The sequence below is a fragment of the Vulpes lagopus genome, chromosome 2 (genome assembly GCF_018345385.1).
Source record: "Vulpes lagopus strain Blue_001 chromosome 2, ASM1834538v1, whole genome shotgun sequence".
Classification (NCBI taxonomy): Eukaryota; Metazoa; Chordata; class Mammalia; order Carnivora; family Canidae; genus Vulpes; species Vulpes lagopus.
Window position 1 is genome coordinate 173879644 of NC_054825.1, and position 17279 is coordinate 173896922.

The following is a 17279-nucleotide window of genomic DNA, read 5'->3' on the forward strand; positions in this document are numbered from 1 at the left end:
AGGGGCCGCCTGCCTCCAGGGCCCAGCTCCTCCCTGCCCCCGAGGGAGGGGGGCACAAAGGGGCCCTTGTCACCACCGCTGGGACTGGGCAGCCTGACGCCTGGGTTCTACTAGCTCCTTCCTGGAGGGGATGAGGGGAGGCAGCCTCCATCGCGGCGCGCCCGGGTCTGGGTCCCTGGGAGGGCCTTCTAAGATCTCTGCAAGCCTCAGGCTAAGAAACAGAAGGCTTTGTTCTCAGTGTCTAGGGACTCTTGGTGGCCCGAGCAGGTATAGGTCGGTCCCAAGAGGCCACAGAGTGGGAGCAGGAGGAGACAGGTCCTGCCCACCCCTGGTTTTCGTGTCACCTCTATCTTCTCTTGAGCCACTCCCTGGGTCACGTTTGGTGCCGACGTCCTGATCCATTTTCCAGACTCTTCTGACCGTCAGAAATGACCTTATGGATTGATTGTCTCCTCTCAAGAGAACATGATCTCCAGTAAGATAAGGGCTTCGCCTGCCTATTTCCAATCTATCCTGTTTGCAGACTGGCACCTGGCACAGAGTTAAGGTTCATAACCGCAGAGTGGGTGCACGCCTTATTCCTCAAACACCAGCGGCACCTTCTGGCTGCAGACCTTTGCTCTCGTTCCTTCCTCCTGGACCCCCACCCCATCCCATACCCCACTCTGCCACAGGCCACAGCCTGCACATCCTACAGGCTCCCCACCCGGATGCCACTTTGTCTGGAAGCCTGCCCTGCCCGGCTCACGCAGCCAAGCCCCTCCACCCAGACGCTGCCCACAGCCCTCCGCACATCTGCCCATTGCCCTCTGGGCACCCTCCTTCTCTGCCCCCACAGGAGCTCCCAGAGGCCAGGGTTTCTGCCTGTCTGCTCTGCCCTCTGTCCCCTAGGACAGTGCCTGGTGCTCAGTGGGGCTTATAGAGGGCTCTGTTTACCCTTCGAGCTGGATGAGGACCCACTGTGTGCAGACTCCGGATTCCACAGTGATCCTCCTCCCGCCCCCACCCCTCCCATCGGTCATGACCCTTGCAATGTGCTTGAGTGTGGGGGCGGCAGAGGGAGCCGATGGTTCTGTGATCAGGCGTAGTCATGGTTTGACCACGAGCTGTTGAGTCACGCTGGAGCATCTTCTGTCCTTCAGGGCAGAGCAGTTTTGGGGGAGAAGGAGGGGGTCCTCTCTCCCAAGGGAGAACCCGGCCTGACTGGGGAGGGTGAGGGGCAGGGAAATCCCTCAGACTGGGGTGTGTGGAGTCAGAGAAAGCTGGATAGAGGGGGAGGGGGTTCCCACCCCCACCTCAGGCTTCATGATGTCAGACTCTGCCCGTGCCTTTCCCAGGCAGGGACAAAGGCCCATTGAGAGTGGGGTGGGGCTTGAACGCCTGGGTCCTGGAGAAGAGAGGGGCCTTGGTGCCTGGGCTTTGGAGGAGGATGCCGAGCTCCTGGGGTACTCCTGGGTCACAGCCTTCAGCCTCGACACCAACCCCCTTGGGGTCATGTGCCTATGCAGTTTGGGAGTCCATCGCCTCTCTAGGTGTGGATGGAAGGCTGACCCTGGGGGAGGGGTGCATGGGCAAGTGTGTCCACAGGCAGCACTGGCAACTACTGCTGAAATCTGCAATCCCAGGTCCCTGGGCCACAGGAGGATGGGGCGCTGGGGAGCCTGGGCCTGTCCGAAGGGGGAGCCACCACTCCAATCCAGCAGAGCCCTCTCAATGGGGCAGGTGTGTTAGGGCTGCTGTGAGAGAGCACCACAGACTGGGTGGCCTAAAAACAGAACTTATTGTCTCGCAGTGCTGGAGGTCACAGTCTGACGTCAAGATATTGGCAGGGTTGATTCTTCTGAGCACTGTGGGGAGGGATCTGTTCTAGGTTTCTCCCTTTGGCTTATAGATGACAGTCTTCATGTTCACATGGCATTCCCATGGTGTTCACAGAGGCCTCTGTCCAAATCCCCGCTTTGTATAAGGATACCAGTCCAACTGGATTAGGGTCCAACCTACTGACCTCATTTTAACTTGATTATCTCCATAAAGACCCCATTTCCAAATCAGGTTGCAATCTGAGGGGCTGGGAGCTGGGACTTCAACATTTAAATCTGGGAGACGGGCGACACACACAACTCAGCTCATAAGTCATAAGCAGCTGTGCAGCCTGAGGAGCTGAACACTGCAGAAACTTCTCCTTTCTCAGATGAGGAGGCGGGGTTGCAGAGTGGAACGAAGATGTCTGCAAGGTCCGGAAGCTCATGGGAGGCCAAGCTGTCCACCTGCCTTCCTCTCCCCACCCTTCAGCCTCCATTCAGAAAAACCTCTCCAGGCGATGGGCCTCTTGTGGCTTACAAGACAGAGGGTGGTGGACGGGATTGATCTGGCTCCCAGCTGGGTTTAGTTTGGCTCCCAGAGTGTTGATTTAAAAAATAAAATCCCTTTAATCAGTTGGCGATATTTTAAAAATCAGGAAATATCACCTAAAAATCAACATGGCCGCCTTCTCTTGAGAAGAAGCTCTAACCATGTTTGGCCTGCCTTTGGCCATGACAGCCATCTCCCGGTCCCCCTAACCATCTAACCCAGGCTTCCCTATCCATATGTGACACTGGGGCCCAAGAGCCAAGGCCGTTCATCACCATGCCTGTGCTGACGTGTTCTTAGGGAGTAAGAAGAGAGAAATGCATCTTCTCTGTCTCTGTCAAAAGTGGAGAAATGGGATGAATTGAGAGGGATACGGTTTCGAGAAGATTGGGAGGGAGCTGACCTCCTTGTGGAGGTGAGAGATATTCTCCAGCACATCTCAGGGCCAGCATGTCCTCCCTGAGAGGACGTAGCTTCCTGCGCTCCCCTGAAACCAAGCCACTGCCCCCTACTCCTTCACTGTGTCTGCCTGGAAGGCCAGCGGTTCTCCAACTTCTTGGTGCCAGGACCCCTTTCTGCTCTGCAGAATTATGGAGGACACCCCAAAATATTTCTGCTCAAGTGGGTTTGATCGACAGCTGCTTACTGTATCGGAAAACAGACTGGGACGTTTTTAAGGCCCAAGGCGCACGAGCACCCAAGCCGTCATTGTCAGAGCGGTGAGGTGACCCCACATCGCGGGGCCTGTACACCCATGACAGAGGCGAGGGAGGGAGGCAAGTAACATCTTAGTGGTTTCCACCCAGTGGAGCCCTGCCAGGGGTTCCCCGGACCTTGCTGTGAGCACCCTTTGAGGACTCTGAATCCATTACCCTTGTCTCAAGAAAACTTCAAGGAGAGGAAACTTGGTTTAACTTCCAGGCCCTGCTCTTGCAGCAGAGATTCTAGGGCTTCTGAAGAGGGGGAGGAAGGGAAGAACAGGAAACAGATTTCCTTCCCCGAGCCTCCGCGCCAAGCCCCGTCCACGCCGAGCCCGCACGCCCTCCCGAGTGCTGGCCCTGTCCAGGCCGGGCCCGAAACCAACCTCTGGCGCAGGCCTGGGGCGGGAAGAAAGGACAGTGGACGCGCTAGTATGGAAAACAGCAGACAGAACCAGCCATTTTATTCCAAGTCTGGTCACCGAGGGGTGGAGGGCGAGGCAGGAATAAATACGAGTGGAGGGGGGACCGGGGAAGGGGGCAGCCGGGGCGCTCTACGTCCTGCAGCAGAACCCACACTTTGGTGTTTTACAGCAGCCGCAGCAGAATATGCAGATGGGGAAGTGGGTGTCTCGCCTCCTTAGCCTCCGGAGCTGGAGCGTGGGCTGCAGGGAGGAAGGGAGAGTGAGCTCCCATCCAGAGATGGGAGCTGGGGCGCAGGGGAGGCCGGGGGAGGCTCAGAGGGGGGCAGGTGCTCTCACCGGCAGGCCCGCCTCGGCTCCAGCTGTGTCCTGGGCTCGGAGGTCTGTGAGCTGTCCTGTCTGCGGGAGCAGAAGGGGTGGTGAGCATGGCCAGGGCCCAGGGGAGCTCGCCCACCTGCCCCCCAACCCACCACCTGCCGCCCAAGTGTCGGTGTCCCGGGGCTCAGTTGGTGTCCCGGGAGCGGCCCTACGGTGCGGCTTCTCCCCTTCCCTCGGGCAGCGCCTCCTCTAGACATCCCAGGTGTGTCTCCGTCTCTCTCCACAGCTACTCTTTTGGGGACAGCGCCCTCCCAGCCCGATGCCACCCCTGCCTGCAACAGCATCCACTCGGTTCCGTTCCACTGGCCTTCTCAGAGGGAAAGCCTGCAGGGCCCCCCTTGTGGTCGCTCTCCTAGCATCATAATTTTCCGTTACTCATGAAGAGCATTTACTAAAACAGTCACCTTGTTTGAACTGGTCACGAATTCCCTGACCGAGATGTAAGCTCCGCGAGAGCAAAACTCTTCTCTCGGCTCCCGTGCTCGTTGCGTGATCCCCACCATGCAGAATCGGACTTAACACAGGCAGGGGTGGCATCGGGCCGCCCGTCCATCGGGTGGAGGGGGCTCGGGGCCCTGGTTCTCAGGGTCCCATCCCTGCACTTCACGCAGCTGCCCGTAGTCCCCCCTTTTCCGTCCCTGAGCTCTGGGTGGTGCTAAGGGATCCCCAGCCCCAGGGTCTGGCTCTCCCGGAGTCTTGGCCGCCAGGTCGGGCCCAGGCCCCGTGGGCTCTCACCTGGTGCAGAAGGACTGAGCCACTGGCCATGCTGGCCAGGAGGAGGAGCAGGAGGCAGGCAGCCTGGATCCGCGTGCTCAGGGCCATCGTGCCGTCCGTCTGGCTGTCCTGCTGTCAGGTTTCAGACTTGCTGTGGTGTCTGGGGCCCCGATTCGGTTGCTTTTATGGGTCCTTCTGGGGGAGGCGGGGGTACTGAGCCCCCTCCCCTTTGTCCTAACTCATTTCCAAGAAGGTGGTGGCGCCGACAAGACGGGAGATAAGCGGGAACAGAGTGACAGGGAACAGTGTTATGTCACCCTTAGCCAGCAGAGGTGTGTCCAGGGGGTGGGGCAGACGGGGCCACAGACACACACAGACACACGCCTCTAGCCAGCCACCTGGGAAACACTTTCCCTGACATGGCATCATCTGTTGACGGCGGAAAAAAAAAGTCCCCCCTTTGCCCCAAGAGTCGAACAGGTCGATGAGCAGGTGAGGTGACCTCTATTCTGCACTCTTTCCGGATGTCCGCGTCCACAGGAAGGCTAGGCTGGCTGTCACTTGTGGGTCCCTCGGGGGTGCCCAGCACAATTCCTACTGCTTCAGGCTCCCTTCGCGCCGGCAGGGATCCTGGCACGAAGCCCTGGGGCAGCCAGAAGCAGCTCATGTCGGCACAAGCCCCCAGCGAGTGTGATTTTCTGTTATCAGAAAATATATCTGGAAAACGTCCCCGTGCATTTTGGGCCAGGGTTAGCAGTGGCTGACATCGGATGCCCGCCTCTCCTATGCCGGCAGACACGTACTGACCCGCTTTTGTGTTACCCCAGCCTGTGCCACCTGTCCTCTGAGCAGCTCCTGCCTGCCCCGTGCTGGGCTCTGCTCTGTATTCAGGGGCCCGAGCTGCCTGCTTAGCCACCGACCCCAGGGGCCCGGCTGCCCAGACCCTGCTCCCTCTTAGCACCATGCCCACCCCATGACTGGTTTTCTTCACTTTCTGGGAGGAACTGGAGGCAGAGATTGGGGAACTGCCCAAGCTCACTCAGGCAGAGGCAGGAGCTGGGATTCCAGCGTGAGCAACCTGACCCGGGGCCCATGTTCTCCCCATTTGGCTTTCCCGGCTCCCCACAAGCGCAGGCGGCCACAGGGGACTGTGCCAGGCCTGGGTCCCACGGCTCTGTGATCACGCACCCCCGTCCCAGCAGCGTGTTGCGGGACATCACCCTGGCACCTTGCATCCAGCAATGGTGTTATTTAAAGCACAGACACCGGCTGACACTACAAACCTGGGCCTTTCTTTTGGGGAGCCGGTTCTCCAGCAGGTCACTGGATGGAGATGAACCAGGTTGCCTGACCGTGGCAACCTCACTCCTACCCACTCTGAACCGTCTTTGGGTGCACATGTCCCAGGGAACCACGAACCTTGATTCCACATAGACCTTTGGGCATGTTGCCTCCCTGACTCACTCTGGGACCACCCGGGTCAGCTCTGGCATGAGAGCCTGTGGACGATGCTGCCAAGGAATGAACACTCTTCCCAGCCCTGAACTGCTGCCAAGGCCCACTCAAAACCCACAAAACTGGGGGGTGTGGGGTCCAGGGAGTGAAGGCTGCTCCCTGCCCTCTGCCTCCCGTTCACCCCACGTGAGGCTCTTCCTGCTGCACACACCTTGGCTCTAAGACGGCCTCAGATGGAGGAAGAAAGGGAGATGGGGCTGTCAGGGGGAAGACCAGTTGGGAGGATCTGGGTTAGGACGGGGTGGAGGGCTCAGCCAGGTGACCAGGCCGGCCGGACTAGATCCAGGGAGTTGCATGGGGCCACGGGCGGCAGCAGAAGGCAGCAAAGGGCTCGCGCTCACCCATGGGGAGAAGCAGCAGTGTCCCCCAGCACTACCCCGCATCACTGCATCTCAGCTCAGGCCAGGTTTCGTCATCAGCCAGGGCAGGGGTCACAGTACAGGCGCCAGAGCCACAGTATGAGGCGACAGGCTGACGGGCCAAGCCTGGCTTCCTGGCCATCTGCCCTTCCTGGGGGTGGGGGGCTCAAGGCCAGGCCCCACCATTGGCTGGTACAGAGGGGAGGGCTTCAACCCCTTAAGGGCAGGGTCAGGAGCCAGTTCTGTTTTTAGTAACAGATGACAGGAGAGACCCCAGCCTCTCCTCCAAACACATGTGCCATGTCCTTGACCCTAGCTTCCCACGCCCTCACACCACATATGCGCACCTGGAGCCTCAAAGAGGATATCCATTCCTTAATTTCTCCGCCCGTCCGCCCAACAGCCTGGGGACCAGGTGGGAGAGGATGGCAGGGACCCGCACACAGCCACACAAACAGCAGCCGAGGCACCAACCACCCTCATGGAGCACCGCACAGACCCCGGGCCCCTTCCCCATACCCGAGATGGACAGATACACAAACAGACAAGGCGGGGCCACATGGGGCCAGTTTATTGCAGTTAAATACCTCTCTCTCTCTCTCTATTTTTTCGTCCACTTTTCCATAAAGAAAATTAAAACACACACACACACTCAAAGGGGAGCAGGGATCCAGAAACAAGAGGTGGGGTGGGACATGGCCTCCCTGCTCAGGTCCAGGCCCCAGGGTGGCCCCCCTAAAGGCTCCCCTCCTTCCCGAAAGCACCCTGTCTCAGTACCTCTAGAGACCAAGGAGGCAGCGGGATAGGGCAGGGCCTGTGTCCTCCTCCCTCTTGCCTCCAGGCGAGACCACTAGAAGTGCTGGGGCTTTAGTGGGGGCCGAGAGAAGGGAGACAGACAGGGGAGGGAGGAGATCGCTTCTCAAGTTGAGGAGAGCGGTGGGAGCTTATCCACAGAAATGCATTATTTCTCCCCGTTTTGTTAAAAATCTACTATAAAAAAACGCAGCTGGGGGAGGGGCCTCTGTCCCTCTCTGTGCTAAGGGCTGGGGAAGGGGCGGCAGGGGCCGGAGGAGCCCCCCCGCGCCGCGGGCTGGGCGTCACTGCCGCGCACTCTCGCCCACCATCTCCAGGTTGTGCTGCTGCAGCTGGGCGCGGAGCACGGCGTTCTCGTTCTTCAGCTCCTCGATCTGGCACACAGGACACGACAGGGCACAGGACAGTGGACGAGGAGCGGGCTGGCTCCCCGCACCCGGCCGGCCCGGCCCGTGCCCCGCCCCGCCCCTCACCTGTTGCCGCAGGAGCTCATTGTCCATCTGCAGCCGCTCGGCCTCCTTGAAGGTCTCCTGCATGCGCTGGTTGGTCTGGCGCAGCTCCCGGATGTAGTCGCAGGCCTTTGACAGGATCCCTCCTTTACTCTGGGGGGTGGAGGGGCAAGAGCACCGCTGGTGGGCACCGCTGGAGGGCTCAGCCCCCAGGGGACAGCGCCTGCGCCCAGGAACCCCCCCTTTCCCAAAGGGCCGGGGGCACTCACCGCTCCCGTCTTGCTGTTGTCTGCGTTACAATCTGGAATGATTTTTGAAAGTTGGACGATCCAGTTGTTGATCTTGTCCCTCCGCCTCCGCTCCACTGCAAGGGTAATAAGGGCAGGGGCTCAGGCCGTGCTCCCTGCGCCCCGGTGGGGACCGTGAGGCAGGAGGAAGGGTTCCCTCCCCCCACCCCCTGCCCCAGGCAGGTCTGGGTGAGGGCAGACCCAGAGGCCGGCACCCCCTCACACTGCCTCTCAAGAGGAACCCGGTGCGGCCTCAGGGGCCACATACACACCTTCAGGCACAATCGACGCTGGAGGCAGCAGGTGCATTTTGTTTACCCACCGGCATATTTTAAAAAATCTGAGCCAAGATTTAAGTTAGAAAACTTCACATAATCATTGGTGCCTCTGCAAAGCAGAGCTGTGGCTCGTGTTCCTGGGAGGCAAGAATGGGCCAGAGCCCCTTCCCACGGGACCCCAGTGCCCCTGTCTGGTCCTCCACAGCTGCTGCCTGATTTTCCACGGTCCTCAGGCCTCTCGAGCTTTGGGCTCCACAACTTTGGTTCTTCACCTTTAAAATCGCTGACTGACCATGTCTCACCCCCTGGTGAAAATCTTCCTCTGGAGCCCAAGCAGCAAGACCCCAGCTGCCCAGGCCGGCACTGTGGCTCCCAGGGGCCTGGCCCCATCAGGCGTGCACCACCCAAGGGCAACGCGAACCCTACCCTGAAGTCCAGGGCGAGCGAACTCATGGAGGACTCTGCTTAGAAAAGTCCAGATTTGTGATTTTGTCCCATTACACTCGGCAATCTCACCCAAAGTGTCAGCTGGCTTGAGTGGCAGCCACCCCGTTCAGACGGGGCATGTGCCTTCTCTCTAGGGCTTCTCATCCAGCTCATGTCATGGCCTTATGACAGCAGCTTCGGGGCTGCCTGCATTGGAGCCCAAGACCATGGCTCAGCGCTTACGGAAGCAAAGCTGTGCCAGAACCTTCCTTACCTCCCAAGCACAGTACTAGGCACTGGTGTGGACACACAAGAAAGCCCAGTCACCTGCCCCAACTGTCACACGCCCTCACTCCTCCTGCCAGGACAGCTCATGGACAACTGCAGGTAGTGTTTGTGGTGAGACTAAGCCTATAGGTGGGATTTGGAAAGCAGGGCAAAGGAATATTTTCTCCAGGCTGGGCAGTGCCGATGGGGGTCCCAGAAGGGGGTGAGTGAAAAAGGAGGGTGGGCCAGAATCACACCCCTTACTCCTCATGGCCTCTGAGGCTGGCACCTGCCCCTTGACCCTGCTGTTCTCACAAACAACATGCCTGGACCCTAAGAGGCAAATCCTACTGCGGGCTCTCGGCACTTGGCTTTGTCTGCTCAATGCCACCCAGTCCTTCCCCACCTCCAAGTGCCCCATTACTGCTGGGGAGCTGAACCTCCCCATCGAGGATGGCCGTGTCCTACAACCTGCCAATTCTGTGGCTAAAAATCACCGAAGAGCCAAGAATCCGGCCCAGGCCAGCGGCACCGCCCACCCGGTCCCCAGCAGTGTGCTCTATTTCTCAGCTGCCTGCACATCCCTGCACACCGTCTGGCATTCTCAAGCTGGGGCACCACCGTGCTGTGCGGGGTCTCCTGCCATCCCTCCCTTCGGGCCACCAGAGGGCGGGGCTGGGGGCTGGGCATGACTTTTGTAGTTGGCGTTTGCTTTCCTGCCCAGTGTGCCCAGGGGAGCTCAGTAGGTCGAGCAGCGGACTCTCCTTTCTCGGTTCCAGCTGGAGTTGTGATCTCAGTCGTGGGATTGAACTCCGGGTGGGCTCTGTGTTCAGTCGGCTTGAGATTCTCTCCCTCTGCCCCTCCCCCTGTTCTCTTGTGCACATGTGCACTCTCTAATATTAAAATAAAATAAATAAAATAAAATAAATATGCCCCTGCTGCCTGCCTTAACCATGCATAGAGTCTATGGTGGACTTGGGTCTCTGCCTGGCTGGTGCTCTCAGCATCCCTGTGAGGTGTGTGGGAACGGGGGATACTGACACCGCAGATGTATTAGGATGGAAGATGGTACCAAGTGCCTGGGGAATGCCAGGGAAGGGCAAGGACTTCTGCAGGGGCTGGGGTGTGGTGGGCCTTCAGAGGAAGATGGGAGATGGAACATGTGGGCTGGTTTCTGAGGGGCATCAGGCAGACAGGTGTGGGAAATGCAGAAATGGGGCCATGGAAATACTCTGGAGGGGGCAGAGGCAGGTGGTGGCAAAGGCCAGGTTGGGAAGGCCTTGAATGCCCTGCTAATGGGTCTGGGCCCTTTCATCAAGCAGATGGGGAGGTGGTCAGGCCCGTGGCTCGGAAAGACCATCCTGGCACGTTGGAAATGGAATGGAGGACGACCAGTTAAGACCCAGGCCACGTCTACTCCACAGAAGTGCTTCAGTTAGGCCATACAACATTGAAAACAATTCAGAAGCAAAATCTGGCCAAGACAGATGGGAGAAGTAGACAAACTCCCAGACATACTTGGAGATGTTAACATTCCTCTCAGTAACTGATAAAACAAGTAGACAAAAAAAAAATCAGGATAGAAAACCTGAACAGTGTCAAGCACCTTGACCCAGCTGATGCTGAGGGAACCCTCCACACCACAGCAGAGATTCGCAGCCTCTTCAAGTACATGTGGGAACTTTCACAACACGGACCAGATTCAGGGCCATAAAATATATCTCAACAAATTTTAAACAACCGAAATTATACAGTAAGAGTATGCTTCTGATAGTTCTGAACAGAACTAAATTAAAAATCAGTAACAATAAAATATCCAGAAAACCCACAAATGTTTGGAAATTAAGCAAGGTACTTCTAAATAACCCATGAGTCAAACAAAAAATCAAGGGGAAAATTGGAAAGTATTTTAAAGTAAACGACAATGAAAACCAATATATCCCAAATAGGATGCAGCTGAAGCAGCACTGGAGTGAAATTTGCAACTAGAGAGGCTTGTGTTAGGAAAAAGAGAAAGGTTTAAATCATCTTGAAAGGCTAGGAGGAAAAAAAAAAAAAAAAGCTAATTAAACCCAAAGTAAGTAGATGGAATGAATTAGCAACATTAAGAGTAGAAACTAGTGAAATAGAAAAAGCAAATCCATCCTGCATTTAAAAATCAGATTTCACCTAAAGATGTGGATTTTTGGCTCCTCAGAGGCTCCCGGCCACAGTGGGCCCAAACTCTGACCCGGCTGCAATGGGCTGGCACAACAAGGGCTCCAGTTCCCTGTGGGGCCGGAGGATGGGCTCCTACAGTCCCAAGAAGCAGTGGGAAAGAGGGAAAAGGAGAAAGAGAAGCTGATTTGAGGCCCACTGCAGCACAGAATCTTGGGGTTCGAGGACGTGAGGGAAGGAGAAGGGACAGAGCAGGGTGGCCCTGGCTTTCGGTTCTAGCTTGGGTAATTCTAACAGGGGTGCCTTTTACCACTCTGGAAAAAGAAATGTTGCATGGGAGCCTTTGGGAGGCTTGGGGGGCGGCGGGGGTGCTGTGCTTGTTTTGGACAATTGAGTATGAAGTGTCTAAGGACGTCTAAAAATGAAGATTTTTAATGGGCAGTTCAAGCTATGGGTCTGGAGGCCAGGGTCTGGGGTGAGGGGGAGCCCTGGGAGGACTCCAAGGAGCGGTTCTCACCTTGTCCGAATCACATACTCCTTTCTGGAGCGATGATGGGTACCTACAGTTGGAGATAGGCTTTGGGGGTGTTGTCCATCCCTGGGCCTAAGGTTTCAACTCTCCTGAAGGACAGACCTTAAGGGATGCCAACAATCAAAGCAGTTTCCCAGCCTCTCCAATGGGAAGAATCACCAGGGCACCTTGTTGAAATACAGGCTCCTGGGCCCCCCTCTGATTACTCGTTCAGAACCTAGAGAGGACAGCCCTGGAGCTCGTGACTGTTAACAAGCTTCCCGGAGCTACTGGGGAGCTCTGCTTTGAGGAGCAGGCCGGGCAGGAAGAGCAGAACGAGTAAAGCATAAAGGAACATTCCCGAAAGGGGAACAGGCAGGGTCAGATGGTTGGAGCAAAGACAGGAAAGGGAGCCAGTGGATTTGGCAATGAGGTCGTCAAGGGTGACCTCAGACAGACCTCTTTTGGTAGAGAATTGAGCCAGACTGCCAAGGTACAGGGAGATGGGCAGAGGGTGGGTGGGACGGCACAGGTTAGGAGAGAGGGCGGGTGCAGCTGGAATGTTAGGACAGGTGCGGAGAAAGATCGCTGTCTTCTGGAGGATGAGAAACATTCAAGACCTGGCAGAGAGACTTAGCTGGTGAAAGGGGGAGGGTGGACAGTGGCTGGATGGGACCCCCCAGGTGTCTGCAGTGGCCTTAGCAGGTGGCACGTGGCACCACTAGGGGCCTCATGCGTCTGGACGGGCTGAACTCGCCACGAGCCCCAGTTAGTAGTCATGCTAACACCACCTTACACAGCACTGGGCAGGTGCAGGGACTGAGAAGCAGCCGGGACGCCCCCAGACACACCAACCACACTCAGGCTCTCCCCCTTCCTTCCAAACCAACCTGACACCATCATGAAACCCCGCTTCTCTGGCCTTGGAATCTTCTCCCAGACGCACTCCCCTACATCCTGCCGTGCCCTGTCTCAGGCCAGCATCCGCAGTCACCTCCCACGCTCCCAGCCTCTGGTGTCCCATCACTCTTACCATCCAGCCTCTGTACACAAACCCCTCTGCTGGCTTCCCCTCCAGTTAGACTAAAACCCCGGAGTAGGAATGCTGGTCTTACAAGGCCCCACATGACCCGGCCAGCCCTCCGGAAACTCCACCAACTTCCTCTTTCCTTCTGTGAATCCTGCTCTTTTTCAAACACATTGAGTCTGTTCCGGTTCTGGCCTGGCTGCACTTGCCCGTCCCTCTGCCTGCGACTCTTCTCCAGGGACCTGGTTGGCCCGTTCAGGCCTCTGCTCCCATGTCTCCTCTCAGAGAGGCCTACGGAGCCCACGCCGCCATCACTCTCCACCTTCCCTGGCAGCTTTATCTTCTTGGGGTCCATGTTACCCCACACCCCTGGAGCTTGGTGTAATCTGTCTTTCCCACCACAATGAGCGCTGCGAGAGCCAAGACCTCATCTCTTCTATCATCTGCGGTACCCGAGGGCCTAAAACCCAGGCAGACGTGGGGTACAGATACACTGAACGCCGAGCTCAGTGAGCTGCTCAGATCATAGCCGCAAAGACCCACAGCCAGCCGAACGCTTTCAGGCTCTCGGGGCGTCACCCTGACATTCAATGCCTTCCTGAGTCCTCCCTGGTCCCCTGTCCCACTCTGCACTTCCTCCAGCCTGTGCTCCCCTCTGCCTGAAAGGCACTCCCGAACGAAGGTCAGCTCTCCTGGGAAGACACCAGCCTCAACTCCTTTCAGCCTCCTTGACACTGCAGACCAGGATCCAGACCTGGCCCGGGTGCACGCTGCCCAGCCTAGAACCACCTTCAGGAAACATTTGCTGAGACACGACTGTCTGGGTGTAAATGTTCCCCTGGACTCGCACGCTACCTCTTCCACTGCAGTGGCTACCGACTGGGGGCAGGGGAGGGTTGGAGGACTGAGGGACAGCACCAAGGGCCAAAAGGACCTGAGGGTAGGATGTGGTGCTTCCCGGAAGAGCATGATGCTCTGGCCTCGGCCAGCCAGAGGCATGGCTTCCGGGAGCTTCAATCTCAGGTGTGTTCCCCGGCACACCAGAGCTGCTTCTGGAAGTCAGGTGGCAGGGGAATGGAGGAATGAGGGACTCAAGCTCAACAGCTGCCAATGGGAAAGTTCTAGGGAAACCAAATCAGACTGATTTGTCAAGAGAAGCAGAAACTCTGTATGTGAACGTGAAATTTGCCATTTCAGATGTTAACCGTGAATTCAAGATCACTAACCAGCGTAACAAAACACCTTCCAGATCGCACCTCCTGCCTACGTTCCTGACAACGCACTTCTACCTATTTCTCCTTCTCCAGCATCCAACAAACACCTCTCATGCACTTATGGTGTGCCAGTGATCCGGGACACCAAGCACTGGACCCAGATGTGCCCGTGGAGCCCAGGAACTCCATCCTGACCTTACCTTCATTGTGCTGGGCCCTCCTTCTTTCATCCCGTGGTGTTCTGGTTCCGTCAATTTTCCTAGAAGAGGAAAGAAATGGGCATACGTTCTCTCAGGTCCCATTTGTCTAAACATCTATTAAGACGTCAGACTTAAAATTACCTCTGTGAGATAAACTTTTATGCAAAAAGAGAAGAACGCTAATTACTTATATTCAAGAAGCAGAAAAGGCCAAAAAATACGCTGTTTGCTCTGTGCTCAACTGTCTGGCTCCCATCCCAGAACACCTTCCCTTCCTTTGGCCCCCTCACACCAGACCCTCCCAGGGTCCCCCATTTCTGGGCCCAGGTGTCCCGCACTTACGGGGAGTAGGGGTGCGTCCGGGGTGCAATTGTCCTCTGCGTTCCTGTCTGAAGCACGTCCTGTGGCGTCATCATGACATAGAACTGGCCTGCAGCAAAAGCAGGAGTTAGCGTGAAAACTAGGGGGGCAGCCAGAACCAGTTGGGGGGCTTCCCTCCCTGCTAGGCCTGCTGCCTCCCCTGCCTTCCGCCCTGGCCCCTTCCTCCCTTTACCTCCGGCCTGCAAGCTCTGGTCTGTGGTCTGTACGGACACAGCTGTGGTATCTCCCACACTGGATGCTGGGAAATAGGCAAACCGTGCCTCCCCACTGACAGCCTCAGCTGCAGGGCTGCCGCCATTGCTGAAGGGATTTTGGATTACGGCCTGGGGAGTAGGAGGACACAGAGGCCACCCTTAGCCATCTTTGTTGGCCGACTGGTCCCCTTGCTGCCGCGGCCCATGGTTCACCGCATCCTCTGCAGGACGGGAAACAACGGCCACGTGTGCCCCTCCGTCCTGTCTCCTAGCCCGGGAGCTCAGCAGATCCCCTGCAATCGCTTGATACCTCGATCCGCTTTTATCTCTAAGAGACTTTCCTGTTCCCTTCACTCCCATTTTACAGAAGGGAAAAAAAGAAAAAAAAAGGTCTTCCAACGCTCCCGACCCAAGTTTGACCTTGCAGAGCTGGGATTCGACCCACACCGCCTGACGGCCCAAAGGCAGCATCGGTGTCTCCCTTGCCCCGCCCCCTGGGGATTCCCAAGCACAGCATCGCGTCCCGGCCAGCCCCCGGGGCGGTGGGCACCTACCAGCGGGAAGGGCGCTGCGGGCCCTGGGGGCACAGAGGCGGCAGTGGGGCCGGGGCGCTGGGCCGCCCCATCCACACCCACCTGGGTCACAGCCTGCTGCCCCCCCGCGAAGGCGGCCGTGGACACGACGCTGACGGCGCCCGCCGCGTCGCCTTGGCCATCCAGCTGACCATCAGTCACCTGGACGACGCGGTACGTCACCTGCAGGGGGCGGCAGAGCGGCGGCTCGGCTCCGGGTCCGGGTCCGGGTCCGGGCCGCGGCCGGGTCGCGCCCCTCCCCGCCGCCGCCGCCGCCGCCGCCGCCCCTCGGCCCGGCCCGGCCGCCTCACCTGTCCTCCATTATTCTCTGTGCGGAACTGGTACTGGATGTTGTGGTCGCCAAACGCCGCCTGCTGGACGCTGGCGATGGCCACCGCCGTCTGCTCCTCCGCCCCAGGCCCGTCCCCGCCTGCCGGGGGGGGGGGTCAGTGGTCACGCGGCCCGGGCGCCCCGGACCCCCGACCCGGCCGCGGCCCCGGTGGGCCCCGCGCGCACTCACCTTCCTGCAGCTCGACGCCCTCCTCCGCCTCGGGTCCCTTGTCGTGGCTGCGGGCAGGACGGGGGGAAGCCGGGGTCAGGCCCGCCCCCGCCCGTGGCCCCGTGCACGGCCCCGTCCCGCCCGGCCCGGGGCGGCGTCGGGGCCCGCGGGGCCCGGGCCCGAGGGTGCCGGCGCGGGCCCCCCTCCCTCGCAGCCTCCATTTTGAGCCGGGCCCGGCGGCCGCTCGGGATCATGGCGGCCCGGCCGGCGGGCCGAGGGGCCGGGGCCGGGGCCGGGGCGCGCGGGGGCACGGGCCGGCCGGCGCTCTTACCTGGCGGCGGCGGCAGCGGTGGCCGAGGCAGCGGGATCCAGACCCGGGTCCAGCATGTCCATGGGGGGGGTGGGGGCGGGGGGGGCGCGGGGCCCGGGGGGGGGAGGGGAGGGGAGGGGAGGGAGGGGAGGGGGCGGGCGGCCGGGGGGGCCCCGAGCCCGGCGCTCACGCCGCGCGGCAGGAGGGGACGGAGGAGACACGGGAGCCGCTCGCGCTGATCACGGGGACAAACAGTGGGGTCATGTGAGGAGGAGATGCCGCCGCCGCCGCCGCCGCCGCTCCTGCAGCCGCCGCCGCCGCCTCCGCCCGCCCGCCCGCCGGCTCCCGGCGGCTCCCGGCTCCGGGACGCCGCGCGGCCGCCCCCCGCCCGCTGCACGCGGCCCTCGGGCCTCCTTCCCTGCGCAGCGGCCGCCGCTGCCGCGACTTTTTTTTGAACCCGGCCCGCCCCGGATGGCTGCCGCCTGCCCCCCGGCTCGCCGGCTCGCGCGTCCGCCGCCCGGCCTGGCCCCGTCCGGCGGCGGATCGCTGCTGCAGCCGCCGCGGCTTTCTATTTTTTCCTCCTTTTTTTTCCTCCTTTACTTGAGCTGCGCGCGCGCGGCGGCGGCGGCGGCGGCGGCGGCGGCGGCGGCGCGAGCCCGGGGCCGACGCGCGCGGGGGGAGGGCAGCCCCCGGGGAGCGCGCGCGCTGTGTCTCGGATGGCGGGCGGGCGCGCGCGGGCCCGGGTCTCGGCGGGGCGCGAGGTCGCCGCCGGCGCCTCCGCGGCCGCCCTGCACGCGCCGGCGGGCCGCCCGAGGGGAACGCGGGCCCGGATGGAACGCCGGGGGACCCGGAGGAGGGGCTGCGGCCGCCGGGGCCGAGGCAGGCCGCGGGGTTCGGAAACAGTAAAGTAGGTCGGACTTGGGGGAGGTGAACGGGGTTGAAGGGGAGAGGAGCGCGCACGCGCGCTCCCGGCGGCCGGTCGGAGGTGCGCGAAGGCGGAGGCCGGGGCGCATGCGCACGTCTGGGCGGGGCCGGGGCGCGCACGCAGGGCGGGGCGGAGTCGGCGCGGGGCACGTACTCCCGGCCCGGGGAGGAAGGCAGAGCCGGGCGGCCGGCGGCCCGCGGCGGGAGTCGTCCGGGGAGGGGGCTGCACACGCGTCCGCGGGCTCCTGCACACTCGCGGGCTCGCACGCGCACACGCACACGCGCACGCAGCAGCTGCCCGGGCTCCCCACCTCGCGCGGCAGAAGAAACAC

At 60.1% G+C, this 17279-nt stretch overlaps 2 protein-coding genes across 3 annotated transcripts; both read right to left on the bottom strand.

Annotated features, from left to right (window-relative positions):
• Positions 1-3483: 3483 nt before the first annotated feature.
• LOC121484973 (hepcidin antimicrobial peptide) lies at positions 3484-4843 on the bottom strand. The gene is made up of 3 exons (XM_041744868.1): positions 4586-4843; positions 3812-3871; positions 3484-3715 (listed from the first exon to the last, which is right to left on the bottom strand). Exons 1-3 carry the CDS (start codon positions 4670-4672, stop codon positions 3605-3607), a joined length of 258 nt encoding a protein of 85 aa, XP_041600802.1. The 5' UTR covers positions 4673-4843; the 3' UTR covers positions 3484-3604.
• Positions 4844-6983: 2140 nt separating this feature from the next.
• Positions 6984-16399, bottom strand: USF2 (upstream transcription factor 2, c-fos interacting). Of its 2 annotated transcripts, XM_041742797.1 has the most exons (10): positions 16045-16399; positions 15735-15781; positions 15526-15644; positions 15197-15397; positions 14621-14771; positions 14410-14497; positions 14068-14126; positions 7970-8064; positions 7725-7853; positions 6984-7625 (listed from the first exon to the last, which is right to left on the bottom strand). In XM_041742797.1, the coding sequence occupies exons 1-10, from the start codon at positions 16104-16106 to the stop codon at positions 7536-7538; spliced, it is 1041 nt and encodes a 346-aa protein (XP_041598731.1). In that variant the 5' UTR covers positions 16107-16399; the 3' UTR covers positions 6984-7535. The 2 variants fall into 2 exon arrangements, with proteins under 2 accessions (XP_041598731.1, XP_041598732.1); XM_041742798.1 differs by lacking the exon at positions 15197-15397.
• Positions 16400-17279: the final 880 nt, after the last annotated feature.

Excerpts from the sequence above, each read along its gene's own strand:
- LOC121484973 (XM_041744868.1), bottom strand. The coding sequence starts at position 4,672 with ATGGCCCTGAGCACGCGGATCCAGGCTGCCTGCCTCCTGCTCCTCCTC. Across the intron at positions 3,872-4,585 it reads GCTCAGTCCTTCTGCACCAG|ACAGGACAGCTCACAGACCT; the intron begins GTGAGAGCCCAC and ends CTGCTCCCGCAG. Across the intron at positions 3,716-3,811 it reads GAGCCGAGGCGGGCCTGCCG|CCCACGCTCCAGCTCCGGAG; the intron begins GTGAGAGCACCT and ends TCCTCCCTGCAG.
- USF2 (XM_041742797.1), bottom strand. The coding sequence starts at position 16,106 with ATGGACATGCTGGACCCGGGTCTGGATCCCGCTGCCTCGGCCACCGCT. Across the intron at positions 14,772-15,196 it reads CCGCAGCGCCCTTCCCGCTG|GCCGTAATCCAAAATCCCTT; the intron begins GTAGGTGCCCAC and ends CCTACTCCCCAG. Across the intron at positions 14,498-14,620 it reads CCAGAGCTTGCAGGCCGGAG|GCCAGTTCTATGTCATGATG; the intron begins GTAAAGGGAGGA and ends CTTTTGCTGCAG.